This window comes from Taudactylus pleione, unplaced genomic scaffold (assembly GCF_031769625.1).
Source record: "Taudactylus pleione unplaced genomic scaffold, aTauple2 ptg000678l, whole genome shotgun sequence".
NCBI lineage: Eukaryota > Metazoa > Chordata > Amphibia > Anura > Myobatrachidae > Taudactylus > Taudactylus pleione.
In genome coordinates, this window is record NW_028285080.1 from 3,093,413 (window position 1) to 3,115,173 (window position 21,761).

Consider the following 21,761-nt stretch of genomic DNA (forward strand, 5'->3'; position numbering starts at 1 on the left):
AAAAATGACGTAGGGTCCCCGCCCCCCCAAAAGGATAACCACCCCCGGACTGCTCAGCCAGTCCTGGTTCCAAAAATTATGGGGAACAAAACGAGTAGGGTTCCACCGTAATTTAGGAACCAGCACCTGGCTGCAGGGCCAGTGCTGGTTTTAAATATAGTGGGGGGAATAAATGTGTAGTGGTCCCCCCATATTTAAAACCAGCATCAGACTCAAACCAACCGGGGTGTAATGTCACAGCCAGGAGACCCTATCTCCGGGTCTCCATGGCAAAAGCATTCACACCCCAAGATGGTCAGCCCAAGCCGGGGATCGCAGGGGAGGTAGGGACACCCCAAGAAGGGGTCCCCCCTCTCCCAAAACCCCAGGTTTGGGCTGAAGCCCGGGGCTCTTCCCTCCACCCCTGGACTGTGGGTACGGGGGTAATAATGTGTTAAATAGTTATAAACTATTGTATTTTACAGTGGAACTACAGGCGCCAGCATGCCTGCCTGTTTGCACTCGTGGAATTACAAGTGTCAGCCCCACTGTAAAATAAATAGTTTAAAAAAGACAGAACACAGACACTGTCTAAAGTAAAACTTTATTACACACCAACCTACCTCACTCACACATACTTACCTGTGCCAGCTGGTCGGTCCACTTCTCCCATGTAGAATCCGTTTGCAGTACCTGGAATAAAGATCCTATGCTCGCCTCCATACTTGCGCTGCTCTCCATAGCATCCAGGGGACTTGGCAACATAACAAACTGAGTAACTGAGTAACTGAACCCATACAGACAACCCATACAGACAAGTATTGGTATGTGTTGGCACCAATTCTTTGCGAATGCCAGCTGACGGACCTCCTCAGGAAATCCCATGGCCCGGCCAGCCAATCAGAAACCACTTTACATTTAGCGGCCGCTCATTGGCTGGTTGCACGTGGGTCCCAGCCAATGAGCGGCCACTACATGTAAAGCGGCCTCTGATTGGCTGGCGGGCCATGGGATTTCCCGATGTCTGTGTCTCCGGTGTCTGTGTTCTGTCTTTTTTTATTATTTATTTTACAGTGGGGGTACGGGTGCCGGGTGCCTGCTGGCATTTGTAGTTCCACAAGTGCAAAAGTAGGCATGCTGACGCCTGTAGTTCCACTGTAAAATACAATAGTTTATAACAATTTAACACATTATTACCCCCGTACCCACAGCCCAAGCCTGGGGTTTCAGGAGAGGGGTGGTCCCCACCTCAGAAGAAACACTGAAAAAGAAAAAGCGCTAACCATGTATATTGTCACAGTATAATAATAATAATATTGGGCATGGAATAAAAAATATTTTTAATAAAAATAAAAATATAAGCATTAATAAATATTCAGTAGATCACAATATCCAATAGAGGCGTAAGATAATTGGCACAATCAATTAATTAAACACAGTAAAAACTATCAAAAACATTTGGTTTCTAATTATAAGTGCAGTAACTATGTATTATTAATCCACTGGTTCTCCCATTCATATGGAAATTGATATGCACAGCCTCAAACACCTGGTGCCATAAACATTCCCTTTAAAAAGGTTTTGATGTATGTACCTAATTTATATTATAAATGGCAATTATGAATTTCTCCTGGTACCTGTATATGGATTCCTGCAATTTATCTTTTTTCTACCTTGCAGCAGTATGTTGGTAGCAAGATGAAACAATTCTTAGAGTGTTTCATCTGAAATGCCATATGAAATGTCTCAATTCGATGGCAACAAAAGAACTTCAATTAGTCAGTCCTCAGGCTGGTAAACAAGTAGCCATCTGCTAATAAACACTCTGGATAGTGAATATGTTTTAAACAGGTTTAATCACCCCATACATCATTCCAAACAGTCAGACATAACTCTCAGCCTGTAATTCACAGGATAATGTTTTTGTCCTCTGTGCACGGCCTAATCTCACAATAAATGTGGGAGAGATCGTCACACAAAATTAGGGCTGAGTAGCGCTGTACAGGTGCTGCTTACCACTACTTCGTACAGGATTTCAGGAGGTTAGTTAGTTTCCCTTCCCTTGGATAATATGTCCAGGCTTTAAGCTGCTGTGTTGCGGTGTACACCGTATTTAGTTGGCGAGCTTCTAAGGTTCCGGCGGCTGCTGCCCGATCTGTGGGAGAAACTCTTGTTCAGGTAAAGTCTTTGACAAAGAAAATAGGGGTGGATCTTTAAGCGTTTCTCAGCCATGAACAAGGGGCTGTTTCCTCAGAAGTCCCCACCTCCCCTGAGATCCCCAGCATGAGCTAACCAGCTTGGGGTGCATTGGAAATGGAGCTCCGGGGATAGGGTCTCCTGGCTGTGGCATTAAACCCGGGTCAGTTTGGATCTGGTGCTGGTTGCAATATAGGGGGACCCCTACGCATCCCCCCCCCTATATTTAAAACCAGCACTGGCCCTGCAGCCAGATGCTGGTTCCTAAATTACAGGGGAACTCTACTCGTTTTGTTCCCCATAATTTTAGGAACCAGGACTGGCTGACAAGTCTGGGACTGTTTTTTTTTTTTTTTTGGGGGGGGGCCCTGCATCATTTTTTTTTTATATAAACACTTTACATTAGGTGCACATGCAGAAACATACACAAATGACATTTCTGCAAAACTCGCAGGAGGTGGAGTGTTTGAAAGTTAAATTTCCCTGCGAGTTTGCGCCAATATCACTGAGATTATAATCTCGATTCTTAGTAAATTTTCAAATTGCATCTGTTTCATGAAAAGTACTTCTGAGTTTGCCCGATGGTGCGTTGATTTGAGTTTGCGAACTCACCCGAGTTTTACGAGTGAGAAGAGAGAAATCTCTCCCAAACTCGCCAGAGTTTGTCTTTAGTAAATGTGCGAGTTGAAAAACATGCCTAAACCCACCCGAGATTGTCATCTCGACAAAACTCGAATCTTAGTAAATTTACCCCTATCTGTCTGTTTGTCTGTGTGTCTGTCTAATCTCATCTATTGTTTTAATTATTTCAGGGGGTTGCTGGCTCACCAGGAGTCAGGGGACCACATGGCCCAATAGGAGAAAAGGTAATATTACATGTTACATATGGTCTAATTCAAGTGTTTGAAATAACAAATATACATAAAAAGATTATCTTACACTAAATGTGACTGTTTTTATTTAGTGATATATCTGTGCCATACTGGGGGCCAAATGTAATAGGGTGAGAGTTTAGCAGTAAACTCTCACATTGGTTAAGTTTTATCTTCAAAATGGGAAAACATCTGGATGAGATTTGAAATCGAGAGTTTTTTGAGTCTGAATATCGTGCGTGTTTGCTATGTTGCTTTGTTCTCGGACTCTTATATTGGCCGAGTTTAAAAAGTGTAAGAAAACTCTCACATTTTCTAAACTCTCACCCTATTACATTTGGCCCTACAGTATATATCATATCTTTTCTCCAATTGTAGTAAGTACTTGGGAAAGTACAATGACTAGATCTCTAGAAGGGATAGCTATTTATAACAAGATTAATATTTCTATATTTAAATACATTTTTCTTCGATGTTTTCTCCTTAGTTTAGAAATAGATCAAACTAATAAAAACTAATACTGGTAAGTACTGTAAGTGCAGAAATTAGAACGCTCATTTCACATATTCATTATCAAACGAGTTTTCTTCCCGTATACAATTATTATTGAATTTTGTTGTTATGATAGAGACCAGGCTTATTTGCTATTTGCATTATTGTAGTTATCACATACTTGTGACTTATATTGCACAAATTACGAGTACTAACAATGTCAGTCATGGTCAGCCATTATCTAATTGCAGGAGGGTTGTTATAGAAGTGAGCACCATTTTTTACCATTTAACTTTATTATTAGTAAATGTGAATTAGTGAGATTAGTGAGCAGTACATGTTTTCCATTTCTTAGGGAGATGAAGGAGAAACTGGATATGAAGGAATTCCTGGATTCAGAGGAGTGAAGGTAGGTAATAACATAAAGAACTACTAACATAACTTTGTATAGTTACATCTAAAAGAAAACTAATTAAGTCTAAAAGAAAAAAGTGGAAAAAGATCTATGTATGCATAAAAATAGTAATTGAATAGCAAATCAAGTAGTATCATCTGCATTTGACTTTTCTCCGTACATCACGGCATTCTAACAATATAAGTAAATCATTTTGTATTTACTAAACCTGAATTTTTAGTTCATATTAGGCTGAATTGTATTTCCTGGGACATTATTTATGGTACTTAATAAAAATATTTATGGAATAATATTCTTTGGCATAATATTATATTATCAACGTATAGATGCTATCAGCAACATATATACTGGTCTGGAAAGAAACCTGCCAATACATTGTACTGCTCTTGGAGATATCATGTACTGTAGGGTAGGAGTGTAGCTAAATATATTGCTATAGAGAAAACATTTGGTAAGAAAGTCCTTTGGTGACAGATCTTGTAGTTATAAAATATGAGTTCAGCAATGAAATTATGATTCTTGACAATATGAGTTAAACTGTACAGTAAGTGTAAGCAGCATACTGTACAAATCATTGTTGCATGTGTTAAATGATTACCTGACAGATTGATACAAAAACACAGCATTTTGACTATAACCACTGGGGCATGTAGCATCAGCTATAAATATTATAGGGGTCTGTTCTCATATGTAATGGCCCATACACAGATACACATCAAACAAAGCTAATTACCGATAACCTGGTATGAGCGTATTATAGATGGGTATCAACCAATATAGATGGGAATCAACTTTACGAAACTGTTACATCAACTGGCTTTGAATTTTAGAAGTTGTAGGTGTTATCAGTTATGTCAGCATTTATAAACATAGTGACAAATGTTAGTGTATAGTAAAATCTGTTGGTTTTAGAGATGTACGGGTATATTTACAAAAGTGAGAGTTTTTAGAAGTGGAGATGTTGCCCGCATCAACCAATCAGATTCTACTTAACATTTAACTAGCACCTTCTAGAAGATAATAACTACAATCTGATTGGTTGCTATGGGCAACATCTCCACTTCTAAAAACTCTCACTTTAGTACATTTACCCCGTAGAGTTGGTTAAATGACCTTAAAGTGTGTCAGTTCTCATATATCAAATTGTCTAAAGCGGATCAGCTGAGGCATGCTAGTGACTTAACCCAAAGGAAATAGCATTGAAAACAGGAGAGTTTTTCTGGCGATGAGAAGGGTACTTTATAAATCAAAACTTTGTTGAGACACTTCTGCTATGTAAAACTAGTTCCTTACTCTCCACAAACAGGAGCCAAGCAATATTGGACTGTTAAAGGTAGTGTCAGCACTTAAGATATAAGTGGTCAAACAACCTCTTACCCATACATGAAATCTGGGCTGCAATTGGCAGTTAAGGATTGACCCAACAAAAATTGATCATTGATAATGATGGCATCATAATAAAACTCACCTTTGTCACGGATAAATGAAATATAAAAATAACAAAATAATTTTTACTATTGTAGACAACAATGGTTAGAATAATAATTAAAAATACAAATAATGTAAAAATAATTTGAAAACAGAATATCACAAGTTAAAGATAAGGCATTAATATAAAACGTAAAATAAAAATAAAATTATCACTTAAAACAGCAACGCGTTGGCACCTGGCTGCTTCCTCAGGCAGTGTGAGCCCTGTATAGTTCCCACACAGTTCACCAACTTAAAAACCTTTGGTAGCTATACCTTTTATTTTGCTAAATATTTTGGAACTCCTTTTATGCACAAATTGCTTTCACGACTTCTATTATTGGTTCTTCAGACGCACACAGCAATGAGTCAATGTTACAGGATAAATCAGTTATATCTGATTTTCACCCTTAAAGTCTGTATGTCCAATATTTATTGTTCACTTGTGAATGTTTGTCATTCTGTTTCAGTTAGTTTTCCAATGCTGATTGGAATCATATTTAGTGACCAACTGAACTTTGGTTTTAACTCAAAGAAAATATATTTTTTTCACATTTGGGAGAAGTCTCCTAAAGGCAATGAGGTTACTGAATTTTGTGGAGAAAAATTAAGTAAAACATTTTTAAAAATTAATAGAAGCATAGGAGGAACTGGAACCCCAAATAGCATATGTTACGCAATTAGCATTCCAGCAATATCCCTCTCATTTCAATGTTATTTTGAGCAGTTTTGTAATCTGGTGCTGCATTGTCAACCCAACATGACCCTTTTGAAAATCACCACTGATCTGCTGAAAACAGTGTTAACAAATTTTACGGAGCTCAGTTAGCAAGTAAAATGTGTCATGCATATATAAAGCAAAATGATCTCTTTACAATCCTAGGGTGATAATGGTTTCCCTGGAGCTGAGGGACGTCCTGGCAGACAACCACAAAAGGTACTGTCAAACATGTAAAGCTTACACTTATGGATGTGATTCTAACAAAGCTGTAAAGACCAGGTTGCTGAACAGTGTCAGACTAAAATAAGAGTTAGAAGATCAAGATTAGCTCAGAATTCACCATAGTAGTTTATAAGGGCAACATTACATGGACACGGAACTTTTCTGGTTTAACAGAAAAAGTGTTCCTTTCTAGCATAATGTATGTGAGCTTTCAGAAGGCTATGGTCACCTGGCCTGAAAAAAATGTTCTAAAGGTCCTGCTAAGGACCTAGTGTAAGATTGAAAGAGTTAAGCATATTTTCTAAATCTTCTGCATTTATAGTTCATTGAGATCAGAGTGCCATGAAGTAAAGATTCATGAAAAGATGTTAATCGAAAGCTGGTTAGGTTACATGTTTTGCTCATCAACCTGTGATGACTGTTGAAAAATGTCATAAGTGTCTTTAACAATAACACTTTAATTTGTTCAATCAATAATAATAGATACTTTTATACATTAGTTTTTGATATTTTTTTGCTTAGGTTATGGATAAAGTAAATTTGTTATGTTGAGACAAAAATTCCACCCTTAATTTTTTTTTGTAGTAAATACTCAACACCAGGGGCGAGATTCAAAAAAATCATATTTTTTGGTCACTTATTTCATATGTATGCACCAATCTCTGGAATACGAAACATTCTGGAGCTTGGATGCGGTGGGCAACTTGCTACACAATAGAAGCCTATGGGCACAGTGGCGTAACTATACATTTTGCTCCCCCCTGTCAAATGAGTTTCTGCCCCTCCATGACATTTTGGTAGAACTAATAGGGCCATTTCTAGGCAGTTTGGCTCCCAGTACAGACAGTTAAAAATGCGATCCCACCCCCCATAGACATTTTAAAAATAAAGAATTTGCAATGCGCGCTCCAAAAAGAGAGTGTGGCTTCACTGCAAGGGCGTGGTCTTGCATGAAAAAACTACCTTATACCCCAGTTTTGCAACCCAGGCATTGGCAAACACAGGATCAAAAAAATACAGATTCATCCCTTACATTATTTGTCATTTTTCCTCCATATAGTAATGCCCCTTACACATTATGTCACACACTGTAAAGCTCATTACACATTATGTCACAAACTGTAATGCCCATTACACATTATACCACACACCATAATGCCATTAAACATTATGCCACACACCATAATGACCATTACACATTACTCCACACACCGTATTGCCCATTTTACAATATGCCACACACCATAATGCCCATTATACATTATTCCACACACCATAATGCCCATTACACATTATGCCCCACATCATAATGACCATTACACAATATGCCACATACCGTAATGCCCATTACACATTATGCCACACACCATAATGCACATTACACAACATGCCACACACTGTAATGCCCATTACACATTAAGCCACACACTGTAATGCACATTACACATTATACCACACACACCATAATGCCCATTACACATTATGCCCCACATCATAATGACCATTACACAATATGCCACATACCATAATGCCCATTACACATTATGACACACACCATAATGCACATTACACATGCCACACACCATAATGCCCATTACACATTATGCCACACACTGTAATGCCCATTGCACATTATGCCACACACTGTAATGCCCATTGCACATTATGCCACACACCACAATACCCATTAAACATTACTCCACATACTGTAATTCCAATTACACATAATGCCCACTAACAACGTAATGCCCACTACTCATAATTCCACACACCATAATGCCCATTAAACATTATGTCACACACTGTAATGCCCATTACACATTACGCCACACACCATAATGCCCATTACACATTATTCCGCATACTGTAATGCCCATTACACACTATGCTACACACCATATTGCCCATTACACATTACTCCACACACCGTAATGCCCATTATATATTATTCCACAGACTGTAATGCCCATTACACATTATGCCACACACCATAATGCACATTACACAACATTCCACACACTGTAATGCCCATTACACATTATGCCACACACTGTAATGCCCATTACACATTACACCACACACTGTAATGCCCATTACACATTATACCACACACCATAATGCCCATTACACATTATTTCACACACCATAATGCCCATTAAACATTATGTCACACACTGTAAGGCCCATTACACATTATGCCACACACCATAATGAACATTACACAATATGCCACACATCATAATGCATATTACAAATTATGCCACACACCATAAAGCCCATTACACATTATGCCACACACAGTTATGCGCCTAACACAATTTTAATGCCCCACAGTAAGGCTTCTAATTGCTTTTAAATTACTTGCTCATTGTCAGGGGTCTCATGCTCAGGGTTCCATGCTTGTTGTAAGGGGTTTCATGCTCATTGCCAGGGGTTTCATGCTTGTTGTCAGGGGTTTCATGGCAGAAGATGCAGCTTTCTGCATATTCTCTTCCGGGTAATGCTATATGCACTGTACTTCCCTGACAGACGCTAGAGGTCAAGTAGGACCTAGCATCTGTCTCCTCCTAGGCAGCAGCCATTTTGGAGGTAGCAGATTCCATGAGGATGCTTAGCCTGCATGAAATCTGCATAAAAACTGGCTGCAGGTCTGTGGGGGCTATAGTTACGCCACTGTATGGGCTTCTATTTGCATTTCCCTCTATATAGATTCCAATTGGATCCCTCCCAGCAACCCCTGTGGTGCATGCATCACTCGATGCATGCTCAGAAGGACTTTTGGGTCCTAAACCCTGAAGTCTTTCTATCACAAAGGAAAGCTGTCCTTTGTGATTATCTTCAAGCATACAGCAGTATCCCCACACATATTTATAACAGCAGTATCCCCATACATGATTATAACAGCAATATCTCAACACATGATTATAACAGCAGTATCCCCACACATGATTATAACAGCAGTATCCCCACACATGATTATATCAGAAGCATCCTGCAACATGACCACACATGATTATATCAGCAGTATCCTCATAAATGCTTATAATAGCAGTATCAGCACACATGATTATAACAGCAGTATCCCCACACATGATTATAACAGCAGTATCTCCACACATGATTATAATAGCAGTATCCCCACACATGATTACATCAGAAGCGTCCTGCAACATGACCACACAGGATTATATCAACAGCATTCTCGTAAATGCTTATATCAGCAGTATCCGCACACATGATTATATCAGCAGCATCACCACACATGATTATGACACCAGCAGCAACACCAGCAGCATCCCCACACATGATTATATTACCAATATCCCCCGCAAAAGATTATATTAGCAGTCTCCCCACACATGATTATATCAGCAGTATCCCCCACACATGATTCCTCATACATGATTATGTCACCAGCATTCCCACACATGATTACTTTCCCAGCATTCCAACAGAATTGTGTCAGCAGCATCCCCACACAAGATTATGGGGTCAGAGTGAAAAGGAATAAGGAAGGGATAAGGTGCCAGCCAATCAGCTCCCAACTGTCATTTTTCAAACACAGCCTGTGAGATGACAGTTGGGAGCTGATTGGCTGGCACCTTATCACAGACATCACTTTTCACTCTGTCTCATAACACTGCTTAGTAACTAGACCCCTAATGCTTCCATGTTGATTATACCAGAATTGCCTCATTAATTATATTAGTATTATCAAATACTGATTATATGATCAGTGGTTTGCTATTGATTATACTAGGAATCGCACCAGAAGTGATCCCATATTTAGTATATCTCAAAGTATACAGGCAATAAGTGCAAGTATATCATCCAGTGTAGTAGTCAGGGGCATCGAGAGGGTGTGTGTGGGGGGGAGGGGGAGATTACTATTTCCCCGGCCCTGGCATGTTGGAGGGGCTCAGTGGGGCCCGGGCCCAGATCCCGCCCTGGGGGTATATTTACTAAAGTGAGAGTCTTTAGAAGTGGAGATTTTGCCCATAACAACCAATCAGATTCTACTTAATATTTAACTAGCACCTTCTAGAAGATAATAGCTAGAATCTGATTGGTTGCTATAGGCAACAACTCTCACTTTGGTAAATATACCCCTAAGTGTTTTTAAATTATTTTCTACTGTGCAATTAATGCATATTGCAAACTTTTAAGTATCAAGTATTTTCTGGCATAACCCAGTTAGCCAAATAGAAGTGATTTAAAATGTTTTGAAATTTCTACCTTACAACATGTTATTGATGCACACTGCATGCAGGAAAGTTAACAATTTAGTGGTAGGGTCATCCTGCCTTAAATGTTTAAGAGGCTCCGATGTACTTCAATGTTACGGATGTTTTGGCTGGATTGCAAGGTATTACGGATGTGCCTGAGGGGAAATGGGCATCTGCATGTTGTCCGTACATGTGCTTTGCGATTGCAAATATTAGCATACTTTCACAGCAGAACTGTGTGTGCGACTGCAGCCTCGATCGCATCAACGATCCTTACTGAATCAGGCCCACTGTCTGTAGCATCTCCTCTATACTAACAATACAATCTAAATGGGATGCAGTCAGGATACCGGCGGGCACTATCCCGCCCGCCGATATCCCGACACTGACAGCCCGACGGGACTAAAGATAGGCATCAAAATCCCGACCCGCTACCATTAGCCCCACTACAAAATTCCTAACAACTGCCCGGGTGTCTTAGCATCTAGCTGTGGTTCGGGGAGGGTTAGGTTTAGGGACCCCCGTGGGGCCTTAGGGTTAAACACCCCCCGGGAGGGTTAGGGAAGGGAAAGGGGGGGTTAGGGTTAGACACCACTAGGGGGGGTTAGGGATAGGCACCCCCTGGGAGGGTTAGGTTTAGGGTGTGGGGAGGGTGGGTTAGGTTTAGGCACTAACAGGGGGGAGGTTAGGGTTAGGCACTAGGGGGGAGGTTAGGGTTAGACACCCCCCGGGAAGGTTAGGGTTAGGGTAGGGAAAGAGGGGGTTATGGTTAGACACTACTAGGGGGGGTTAGGATTAGGCACTAACATGGGGGGAGGTTAGGGTTAGGCAGTAGGGGTGGAGGTTAGGGTTAGGCACCACTTAGGTAGGGTTAAGGTTAGGGGCGGGAGAGGGGAGGGTTAGATTACTTACTAGCCCCAGTCGGGAATTAGGTCCATCGGGGTTCCGCTGTCTGTATTTCATCTGGCGGCTATTCAGCTGCCGGCATTAATTACCGATTCCATCTAACTATACAAACCATATAAATATTATACAGAAGGTAAATGGGGTCTGTAGTTAGAACAGATAATACACAATAAACAATTATAACTTTTCAATTATCTATTTTGTCTACAGACCCCATGTACCTGCTCCAGTGGCGTAACTAGGGTATTTGTAGTCCAGGGCAAATTTGAAAATGGAGCCCCCCCCCCAATCCCGATATGTGCGTTTAAAAAAGGGCGTGGTCACTTAAAAATGGGGCGTGTCAACATGACACACCCCTTTATTTTCACGCTGAACATTCCCATCCATATGCACCTTAACCCCAGTAGTACCCCTTATACAGTACCCCCAGTTTGCAGTTGTGGTCCCTCTTATGCAGGCCCATAGTAGTGCCCCTTATACAGTATCCCCAGTAGTGGTCCCACTTACTCAGTGCCCCCAGTAGTGGTCCCCCCAAATGCAGTGCCTTATGTAGTGTTCCCCCTTATGCAGTGCCCCCAGTAGCAGTCCCCACAATGCAGTGATCCCGGTAGTGGTATCCCCCTATGCAGTGCCCTTTATATAGTGCCCCCTGTAGTAGTCCCCACCCCCTATGCAGTGCCCTTTATAAAGTGCCCCAGCAGTAGTCCCCCCCATGCAGGTTTGCCAGTAGAGGTCCCCCTTATGCAGGCACCCAGTAGTGATCCCCCCTATCTAGTGCCCCCTGTAGTGGTCCCTGCAGTGCCCCTAGCAGTAAGCCCCTTATATAGTGCCCCCAGCAGTAGTCCCCCCCCCTCCCATGCAGTGCCCCCAGTAGTGGTCCCCCTGTTGCAGGCTCCCAGTAGTGACCCCCCCTATCCAGTGGTCCCTGTAGTGGTCCTTCCTCTTATTTCCCCCAGTTGTGGTCCCCCCAGTGCAGTGCCCCTAGCAGTAGGCCCCTTTTATAATGCCCCCAGTAGTAGTCCCCCCCCCCAAGTAGTGGTCCCCAGCAGAGGTTCCCCCTCCCGATCAAGTGCCCCCTGTAATAGCCCCCCCCCATTAGAGGTCCTCCTAATAATGGTGCCCCCAGTAGTAGCCACCCCCCCCATTGTGCCCCCACCCCAGTAGAGGTCCCCCCAGTGGTAGCCACCCCCGTTGTGCCCCCAGTAGTGCTGACAGGCTGTTAAAAATACATATATAAAAACTTACTTACCTGAATCCACGCTGCTGCTGCTGCTGCTGCTCCTCCAGTCTGCGACGCCTCTCCCGCCCTCCAGCCCTGCCGGGCTGGCGCGCTCAGCATAATGGGACAGACGTCATGACGTCAGTCCCATTACCCACTGCAGGAGCCGGACGGACGGGTGCAGCAGTCAATGAGAGTCTATCTGAATCTCATTGGCTGCCGGCGATGTGTGTGTTATGCACAGCCTGAGCCCGCCTCCTGGCGCTATTGGGCAAGCGCTCAGGGGGAGGGAACGGGCTCAGGCGTGCAGCACAGGACCGGCACTGGAAGCCTAGCGCCAGTCCTGTGTAAACGTGTAGCGCTGATCGCACTCACTGCGGTCGGCGATACACTGGCTAACTAGGGCGGGCGGGCCGGTACCGTGGCCGGCGGCGCCCCCCCACGGCGCCGGTCCCACGGCGCCCAGGGCAAGCACCCCGCTCGCCCTGCCCTAGTTACGCCACTGACCTGCTCTATAAGATGTTTTAAGGTTTATATATTTAGATAGCTTTTATACTAATGTTACTATTGCAATCATAATATATATTCTGTTTTGTGATCAGCACTCCATATATAGGATCCAACTGCCAGGGTGCCCTTCACCCAAGAGACCTACACAATGCAGGGAAACCTGCAATAAAGAGCCCTACACAACGCAGGGATACCTACAATAAAGAGCCCTACACAACGCAGGGACACCTGCAATAAAGAGCCCTACACAACACAGGGACACCTGCAATAAAGAGCCCTACACAACGCAGGGACACCTGCAATAAAGAGCCCTACACAACGCAGGGATACCTACAATAAAGAGCCCTACACAATGCAGGGACACCTGCAATAAAGAGCCCTACACAACGCAGGGATACCTACAATAAAGAGCCCTACACAACGCAGGGACACCTGCAATAAAGAGCCCTACACAACACAGGGACACCTGCAATAAAGAGCCCTACACAACGCAGGGACACCTGCAATAAAGAGCCCTACACAACACAGGGACACCTGCAATAAAGAGCCCTGCACAAGGCAGGGACACCTGCAATAAAGAGCCCTACACAACGCAGGGACACCTGCAATAAAGAGCCCTACACAACGCAGGGACACCTGCAAAAAAGAGCCCTACACAACGCAGGGACACCTGCAATAAAGAGCCCTACACAACGCAGGGACACCTGCAATAAAGCGTCTGAAACGTTGCATGTAATAGCAAGTTTCAAATCATTGAATCCGTGGAGTGCTGCCTGTCTTGATGACGTAGTCCTCGGCACTCCCAAATGTTGCTCGATATATAATGCAGCTGGGTGCCATCCAATTCCACCGGGAAAATATACAACCAAAGCGGCGGCACTCGCAGACTTAAAGCACTTTGGTCACAGAGACCCTCAAGTTTGAGATCAAACTTGAGGGTCTCTGTGACCAAAGTGCTTTAAGTCTGTGAGTGCCGCCGATTTGTTTGTACATATACGGTATATATATATATATATGTGAGTATTAGTGGGTATGAGGTACTGTATACTCAGGTACTGTATACTGCATTGATGGATGGACGAGTGGTACTTCAGTGGATAGGTGGTATATGTGGTGAAGGGCAAGTGTAGTGGGTGAAACCAGATAATGTGCAGCACTAGGATAAGTGAGTAATCCTAGTACAGTGATCAGCACTGACACAGATTTAGACAGTCCATGTCTAAGCACCCTCCCGCTGCTGTGCTGTCTCTCTGTGTAACCTGTGTAACCACACATAACATTCATGTTCCCCAGTATGCTGATGAAGCTCTCTCCCTAGATACACATCAGGAATATGGGGGAGGGGGAGGGGCGCTGTAACATGGACATGCTCTGGGTGCCATAGCTCTATGCTACACCTCTGTCTCTAAGATGTATCAGGGAGTGGGGGAGTATTGTAAGAGTACCAGTACCCCAGACAGAGTGGAAGTTTTCAACTCTATTGTGAAATAATATTGTGATATATTCCATCAGCACTATTGTAGATGCCAACTGCGGGCTATCAGATCAGCAAAACTCAGCAAATTAGAGTACTGTATGTTATGGGGCCAGATTAAAGTCTATGGGGCCTCAGGGCAATTAAGATGTGGTGGCCCCCTTCAAGCTATACAGAGCCTACCCCCCAGCCACTCGGAGCCCACTAACACCTCCCCGTCCCTCACACCACCCCCCAAGCCACACGGAGCCCTGCTGCCTCCATCCCCACACCTGTTTACTCACTTGTGCCATCCTCCTGATTCCGGCAGGGTTGATCCTATTTCCACTTAATCCTAAGGACCCGGGCGTGACATGGAGTGAGGGGGGAAGTGTAGTTCTATGACCTCACAGCATTGTTATTTTGTCTTAGCTGGAGTACCTGGCCACTAATAGTAAAAATTTGTCCCCCCTCGGGCTTACTTCGCTTGCCATGATTCGAACACAGGTTACTATTCCCCCTCTATGTCCACGTGGACAATAACTGATAAGTGATAATGTCAGGGTCCGTTCGGTGAAGAGCATCTAAACGCTACCATTCTGGCAAAGCTGCTCAGGTGCTCCCTAGTCCCCTCTTCAGCGTCACTGACATGATGTGTCACGTGACGCCGATGAGGGGACTCAGTCGGGAGCCTCTCTGCGCTGTACGCAGCAGAACTGACTGTGCTGCTGCATGCAGTACAAAACAGCCAAGGCAGCTGTGCCCCCATCCGGAAACAGGTGCCACTGGGTACCTTTTCTCGGCAGGGTCTCACCAACCCTGTGTGGGGTCCCCTCTGTTTGAGGGGGCACCAGGGCTGCTATTAGGTAATAAGACATGTTACAAACATGCTGTACTTATTTTTTGAGTTTTACTAATCATCTTACTGTGTAGCATAATAACATGACAAAAGAGTTGGCAGTGATCACAGTATCAAGAACTTATCTCAAAATGACTGATACTTTATGCCAAATGGCAGAAATGTGGATTCACAAACATGGAGATAAGAACCAGTGCTTTCACAATTTCTCCAATATAACTTGGTAGAACTTGTATACAACCATTGGAGATAAGAGTAAACCAAATACAATCTTGTATAGAGCTTAACAGTGTGTTCACTTAGGGAAGTGTTCATGGATGATTAAGCAGCATGTTACCTGATGAGCGACCACTCCTCCTGAGCAATGGATTTAGCCAATTATTTCTCCCAGGCTAGTTCATGCAATTCCAGGGGTAGAACTGTAAGTGGTAGTGGAGGGATATAGCTTCCTTGCAACCCATAGAGCAAAGTCATTTTCTTTCTATTTGGAGACAGATTACAGAATTTAAAGGATCTGAACCCCTATAATTGTAGGAACTGAAATTGATTTTACCGGATTTATATCCAATAAATAATTATTTATTTACTTTATTTTCAGGGGATTGTTGGTGATCCAGGTGAACCTGGAATTGTAGGAAACAAAGGAGAGCCAGTAAGTGTACAACATTTTTATGGGACTCTAACCTCAAATAAAAAAAATTCAGGGAAAATTATATGCTATAGGAGGGGAATTTTTTTTTTAGCAATGAATAATAATGACAGGAAATCTTTTCTCAGTAGATAAGGATAATAGGGGATATAGACAAAAGACAGTGCTTTACTGGCTCCCAATTCATTACAGAATCTTACTGCCACATCCAAAATTTCTCCCATGCTTACCCTTTATACTGGAACTACTCAATCCCTTGCTCTATCAGACTTCCTACCAGACTCCACACCTACAAACAAGCCCTTAAAACTCACCTCTGCAAACCCTCATACTCACTACTCTGCTAATCTGACCACCCATCTACCCTCTCTTCAAGTTCACCATCCTTTCATGCCCTTCCCTCGCAGACTATAAACACATATGGACAGGGCTGTCAAGAGCAGTAACAGTCCCGGGTTCTGGGGGCATGGCCAAATCATAGGGATGTGGCAACGTCCCTCCAATTTTTATTTTTAAAGTACAATGCATAGGCACTCACTAGGAAGGCGGGCAGATTTGTCTCTCATAACCAGAGGGCAGATTAAGGGGGATCTGGACCCTCCAGAGCCCAGTACACAGGAGTCTCCTCTCTCTCCCTGCCCGTTATGCTATTGACCCGAGCCCATCCGGGTTCCTCCAGCTAGTCCAGGCTCGGGTAAGCAGTACCCACCCCCCTTCTCTGTGCCCTGCTTATGTAAAGGGCTCTCTCTCCTTGTTCTCTCCTAATAGCACTAGCCATGGCACCACTGCACCTTGTTCCCTAGAATCCCTTCCTCACTGGCATCCATGATGCTATCTGTTTGCCCATTCAGTGGATTCAGGCTTATTGTGTCCTACTCCTCCTCACTCCATCAAACCACCCCTCCATATTTTCTGCTTCTACTAGCCATAATAAGTCACCCTATCCTCTAATCTCCTCTACCTTTACCATAACTTTATTTGTATTGTGTAGTTATTGTATAGTTTTCCTATATATTTATGTTTACTGTTTGCTTATCAAAGTACCCCTCTACAAACACATTGTAATGCCCTATAAATGGTTCTTTAACTTTCACAGTAACAATTTAAAAAAGCTACAATAATACTGCAAATAAAAATGATCATACAGTCATCTCTTAATGTAAGGTAATTAAGATATATAATTAAGAATAATTGATTTATTAACCTAATACACAATTTTATCATCCTAGGGAATAACTGGTCCACAGGGTTCGAAAGGAACAATGGGTCCACAGGTACAGTATGGTGCATAGTGTTTACTATTATTTTATACATTTATAGATTTGTTTTCAAATGTGATCTCTCCATAGCTGACCGAGTTCTAATAGTTTTAACATTTTCACACATATAACCTTCCCACTTGGAGGTTATACAGTATATGTGACTAAAGTAGTGTTTCTCAAACCTGGTGCTAATGGAACCTTACCAGTTCATGTTTTCCATATCAACTAGCTGGAATACAGGTGTGTTAATTGACTAACACAATAATTGATCTACAAGTAGTACTAATTATCCATGAACTGCCTTGAAAAATTCCATGAGGAACGACTTTGAAAAACACTGGACTATACTGTAATTGATACTCCTCGATCACAAGATCCTATGGCCATAATCAAGGTAGCATGGCAAATAAAACTTTTCTTGCAGCTGCGCCAATGTTCTACATGCGGTTCCTGTAGGCAGACATTTTATGGGCCACAGCCAGCATCTCATGCATGGATTTGCCATTTTTGAAAGAAATTCTGAACCACCAAGTTTTTTGCGTGTGCGCAATTCATGGCACGTATTCAAATTCATTGGAAATGACAAATCCTGCGGGGAGTCTTAACGGGTTAGCAATTTTGCTATCAAATCCCTGAGATTTTCCAACAGTTTGACACAGATATGCTTCTTATTGATGCCAGTCATACAGAGAGTACTGTAGCTTACCTTTGAATGAGCTGGTGTTGTGCGTTAGATAGTCTGCTGAAGGCGATACACCCACCCAGTGGGCTGTCATAGTCATGTAATCTTAATTTGACCAGTACCGCTTGTCCACATATCTGTATTTAATCTGTAGTTAATTGGGTAGTCGGTACAATGGCATTTTCTAGGCAAAGAATAACTTTTTGTTTACAGTCTCTGTACAGGTGAGGAATTGCTGTTGGAATTTGGTAGCGTGAACACATGACATCAACTAGTTGGCTAAAACCAGATGCATTGATGGTGCATATTGGATACAGATCTAATACTAATACTAATCGGGAATCTGCGTTCGGCATTGCACTAGCGTGCAATAGTGAATCAAACCCTAAGTTCTTACCACTGAGAAGTGTTGGTTACTTTTTTAAATAAATAAATATATATATATATATATATATATATTTTACAACTACTTTCTTTTAGTGTGAAATTCTCATTCTGGGCAGACTTAATCCACTTTAAATTAATCCTCTCGTTATTCCCTCTCTCTTGCTAAGCAATCCGTCTTCAAGTCTCTCATCTCCTCTTAGTCCTCGAACCCCTGCTGCCTCTTTGCCACATTCAGCAAACTCCTTCACACTCCCCCCATTCTCCCATCACATCCTCCCTTACTGCACTGACTTTGCCTCCATTTTTACCTCGAAAACCAAAGCTATCCATCAGAAAATCTCTTCCTCCCATAACTCTGCCACCCCCACCACTCCACCCTCATCTCCCCCAGCCAGACCCCTATGTGCTCCTTCCGCCCCACCTCTTGATGAAGTCTATTCCCTAATCTTATCCTCAACCCATATATCTGTGACCTGGATTCCATCCCCTCTTGCCTCCTTTGCTCTTTCCTCCCTCTCTATCTGTTGCTACCTTGCTTGCCTCTTCAATCTATCCCTCTCTTCTGGTATCTTCCTTTCTTCCTTTAAACATGGTACTGTCTCACCCATTCTAAAAAAACAACAACCTTGACCCCTCCTTACTTTCTAATTAAAGCCCCATCTCTCTTCTCCCTTTTGCCTCTAATATACTTGAACGGCTTGTCTACAACCGTGTCACCTGCTGCCTCTCTAATAACTTCATCCTTGATCCTGTCCAATCTGGCTTTCACCCGCTCCACTCCATTGTAACTGCCCTGGCCAAAATCACCATCGATCTTCTCTCTGCCAAATCCAGGGCAACTTCTCCGTGCTCATCCTCCTGGACCTCTCTGCAGCCATTGACACCATGGATCACCCTCTCATGGTGCGCACCCTCTATACCACTGGCTTCTCTGAAACCGTTCTCTCCTGGTTCACCTCCTACCTCACCAACTGCTCCTTATCTGCCTCTGATTACATCTCCCTCCATCCATTCTTCCTGTGGGTGTTCTGCAGAGCTCTGTCCTCACCCCTCTGCACTTTTCTTTGTATACCTCCTCACTGGATGAACTCATCAGTTCCTCCACCTTCTAGTATCACTTCTAAGGGGCAAATAATTGTCACGCTGGACGGGATTCAATTAGCGGGGATTCCACGCGCGGGTGTCCCTGAGACCCCGCGCGCGAGTCCCCGCTGATTGACTTTACCTCGCACCTCATGTAGGTGCGAGGTAAAATCAGCATGAGGCCGTCCTATTCGGCCTCGCGCAGGAGGGCATTACACACTGATTCCACAGTTCTCGCGGAATCAGTGTGTTCTCACGCGGGAGTCCCGGTATAATGATATGGGGAAATAGCTATTTAATTGAATAGCTAAACCCCGCGTCGTGGGACTTTTGCCTGTCAATTAGCCACGGGTGAAATCCCGCGGCTAATTGGATATTCCCCTAAGTTGTTAACATTGAATACCTCTCTCTCCTGATTTCTCCCTCTCCCTTTTCTCTCAGGTGTCCAGTTTCCTCTCTGCTATCTACTCCTGGATGTCTGTGTGCTTTCTCAATCTCAACATGGCCAAAACTGAACTCACTGTCTTCCATTCCTTAAGAGGCTCCTCCCCAACATCACTGTTGATGACGCCACTATATGCTCTTTTCCGCAAGTTCACTGCCAGGGGGTAATTCTTGACTCCTCCCTCTCACCCCCCACACTCAATCTCTTGCCCAATCCTGTCATGTCCAGCTAGCAACATTGCTCTCATCAGATCCTACCTCATACCACCAAAACTATTGTCCACTCACTGATCATTTCTAATCTTGACTACTAGAACCTACTCCTTACTGGCCTTCCCCACTCCTGTCTTGCTCCTCACCTATCTGTACTTAGTGCTGCAGCTAGACTTATCTTCCTCTCCTGTCACTCCACATCTGTCTCACCTCTCTGCCAAGTCCAACACTGGCTCCCCTTCCCCTACAGAACCCTCTTCAAACTCCTCATTCCCACATATAAGGCCCTCTCCAGCTCTACTTCTCCCTACATCTGTAACCTCATCTCCGTACATACACCCTCCTGCCCACTCCGGTTGGCCAATAACCATTGCCTTGCCTCCCCTCTCATTACTACCTCTCACTCCTAGATCCAAGATTTCTCCTGTGCTGCCCCCATTACTGAAATGTTCTCTCTTGTTCTATCAAGCTGTCCTCTAGCCTGCATAGCTTCAAATTAGCGCTATTCATAAAAGCATATCCATCCACCACTTAACAATGTCACGACATAGTCTACCTCATTCTCTTGCACTCCCCAATTCTCTCACTCTGTGCTTCCTATCTTTAGCTCCCCTTACACTGGCTCACTCCATAGGTCTTTCATTTCTCTCCCCCCTTCCCTTTAGACTGTAAGCTCCATGAGCAGGACCTTCCTTCCTCCTATTCTCATTACCTACTTCTTTTGCACACTCTATACATCCTCCTTGGGCTCTCTGCCCCTGACTCCACTCCTCTGTTGTTTTTATTTCTTCAGATGACCTAGACCCATTATCTACGCCCTGAATATTACCATTGCATCCCTTGCATCAGTGGCTGTGTTGAGAATTGTAATGCTATTTGTAACTTGTTTGCTGTATCGTACTGTACTATTTTACCCTGTAGTGTCTTATTGTCTTGCCATCTGTATGGTGCTGCGGACCACTTGTGGCACATTATTAATAAAGTTTACTAATAAATAATAATAAATTATGGTCTTTCTACACCAGATAACCTAGAAGAGGGGGTGGGGCCTCAGGTAGTGGGGCCCACTGGGGATTTCCCCTGTACAGCTGTGGGCCAGTCCGACCCTGGCATCTAGTGGAAATGGTAGGAATTAGCAAGTTGCAAGCCATATGTAGGATTATACATTGTGTTATGTGATTAGTGGTTAGTCTGATTTTCTGACACCAGAACACACAGGCAGCTAGTTGGTATATTATTGTGACTAAATGAGCGAGGAACATGCAAGGTGAAACAGAAACAGTGCCGCTACCACTCAGGTTTGAAAATGTTGTGTATACTCTGCAATTTAAAATGTATTTACAAATAAGGAATTATAGACATAGGGATTAAATTAATGGCATTTTGGTGGGTCCCCCACAATTTGATTTATGTTAGGGATGTGAATTAATTGATGAAACATCTGAACCATCAATATTTTTGTTCCGATGTTTAATGGTTTTGCAATCAATCATAAGTTTTC

The 21,761-nt window shown here is 43.1% G+C and overlaps 1 protein-coding gene across 1 annotated transcript in view; it reads left to right on the forward strand.

The window, feature by feature from the left end:
* Positions 1 to 21,761, forward strand: part of LOC148478125 (uncharacterized) — an 82,123-nt gene that overhangs the window by 31,947 nt on the left and 28,415 nt on the right. The window contains exons 12-16 of the mRNA XM_088455917.1: positions 2,988 to 3,041; positions 3,895 to 3,948; positions 6,308 to 6,361; positions 16,139 to 16,192; positions 17,419 to 17,463. Coding sequence (XP_088312043.1) covers positions 2,988 to 3,041; positions 3,895 to 3,948; positions 6,308 to 6,361; positions 16,139 to 16,192; positions 17,419 to 17,463 — 261 coding nt within the window. The remainder of the gene's footprint in view (positions 1 to 2,987; positions 3,042 to 3,894; positions 3,949 to 6,307; positions 6,362 to 16,138; positions 16,193 to 17,418; positions 17,464 to 21,761) is intronic.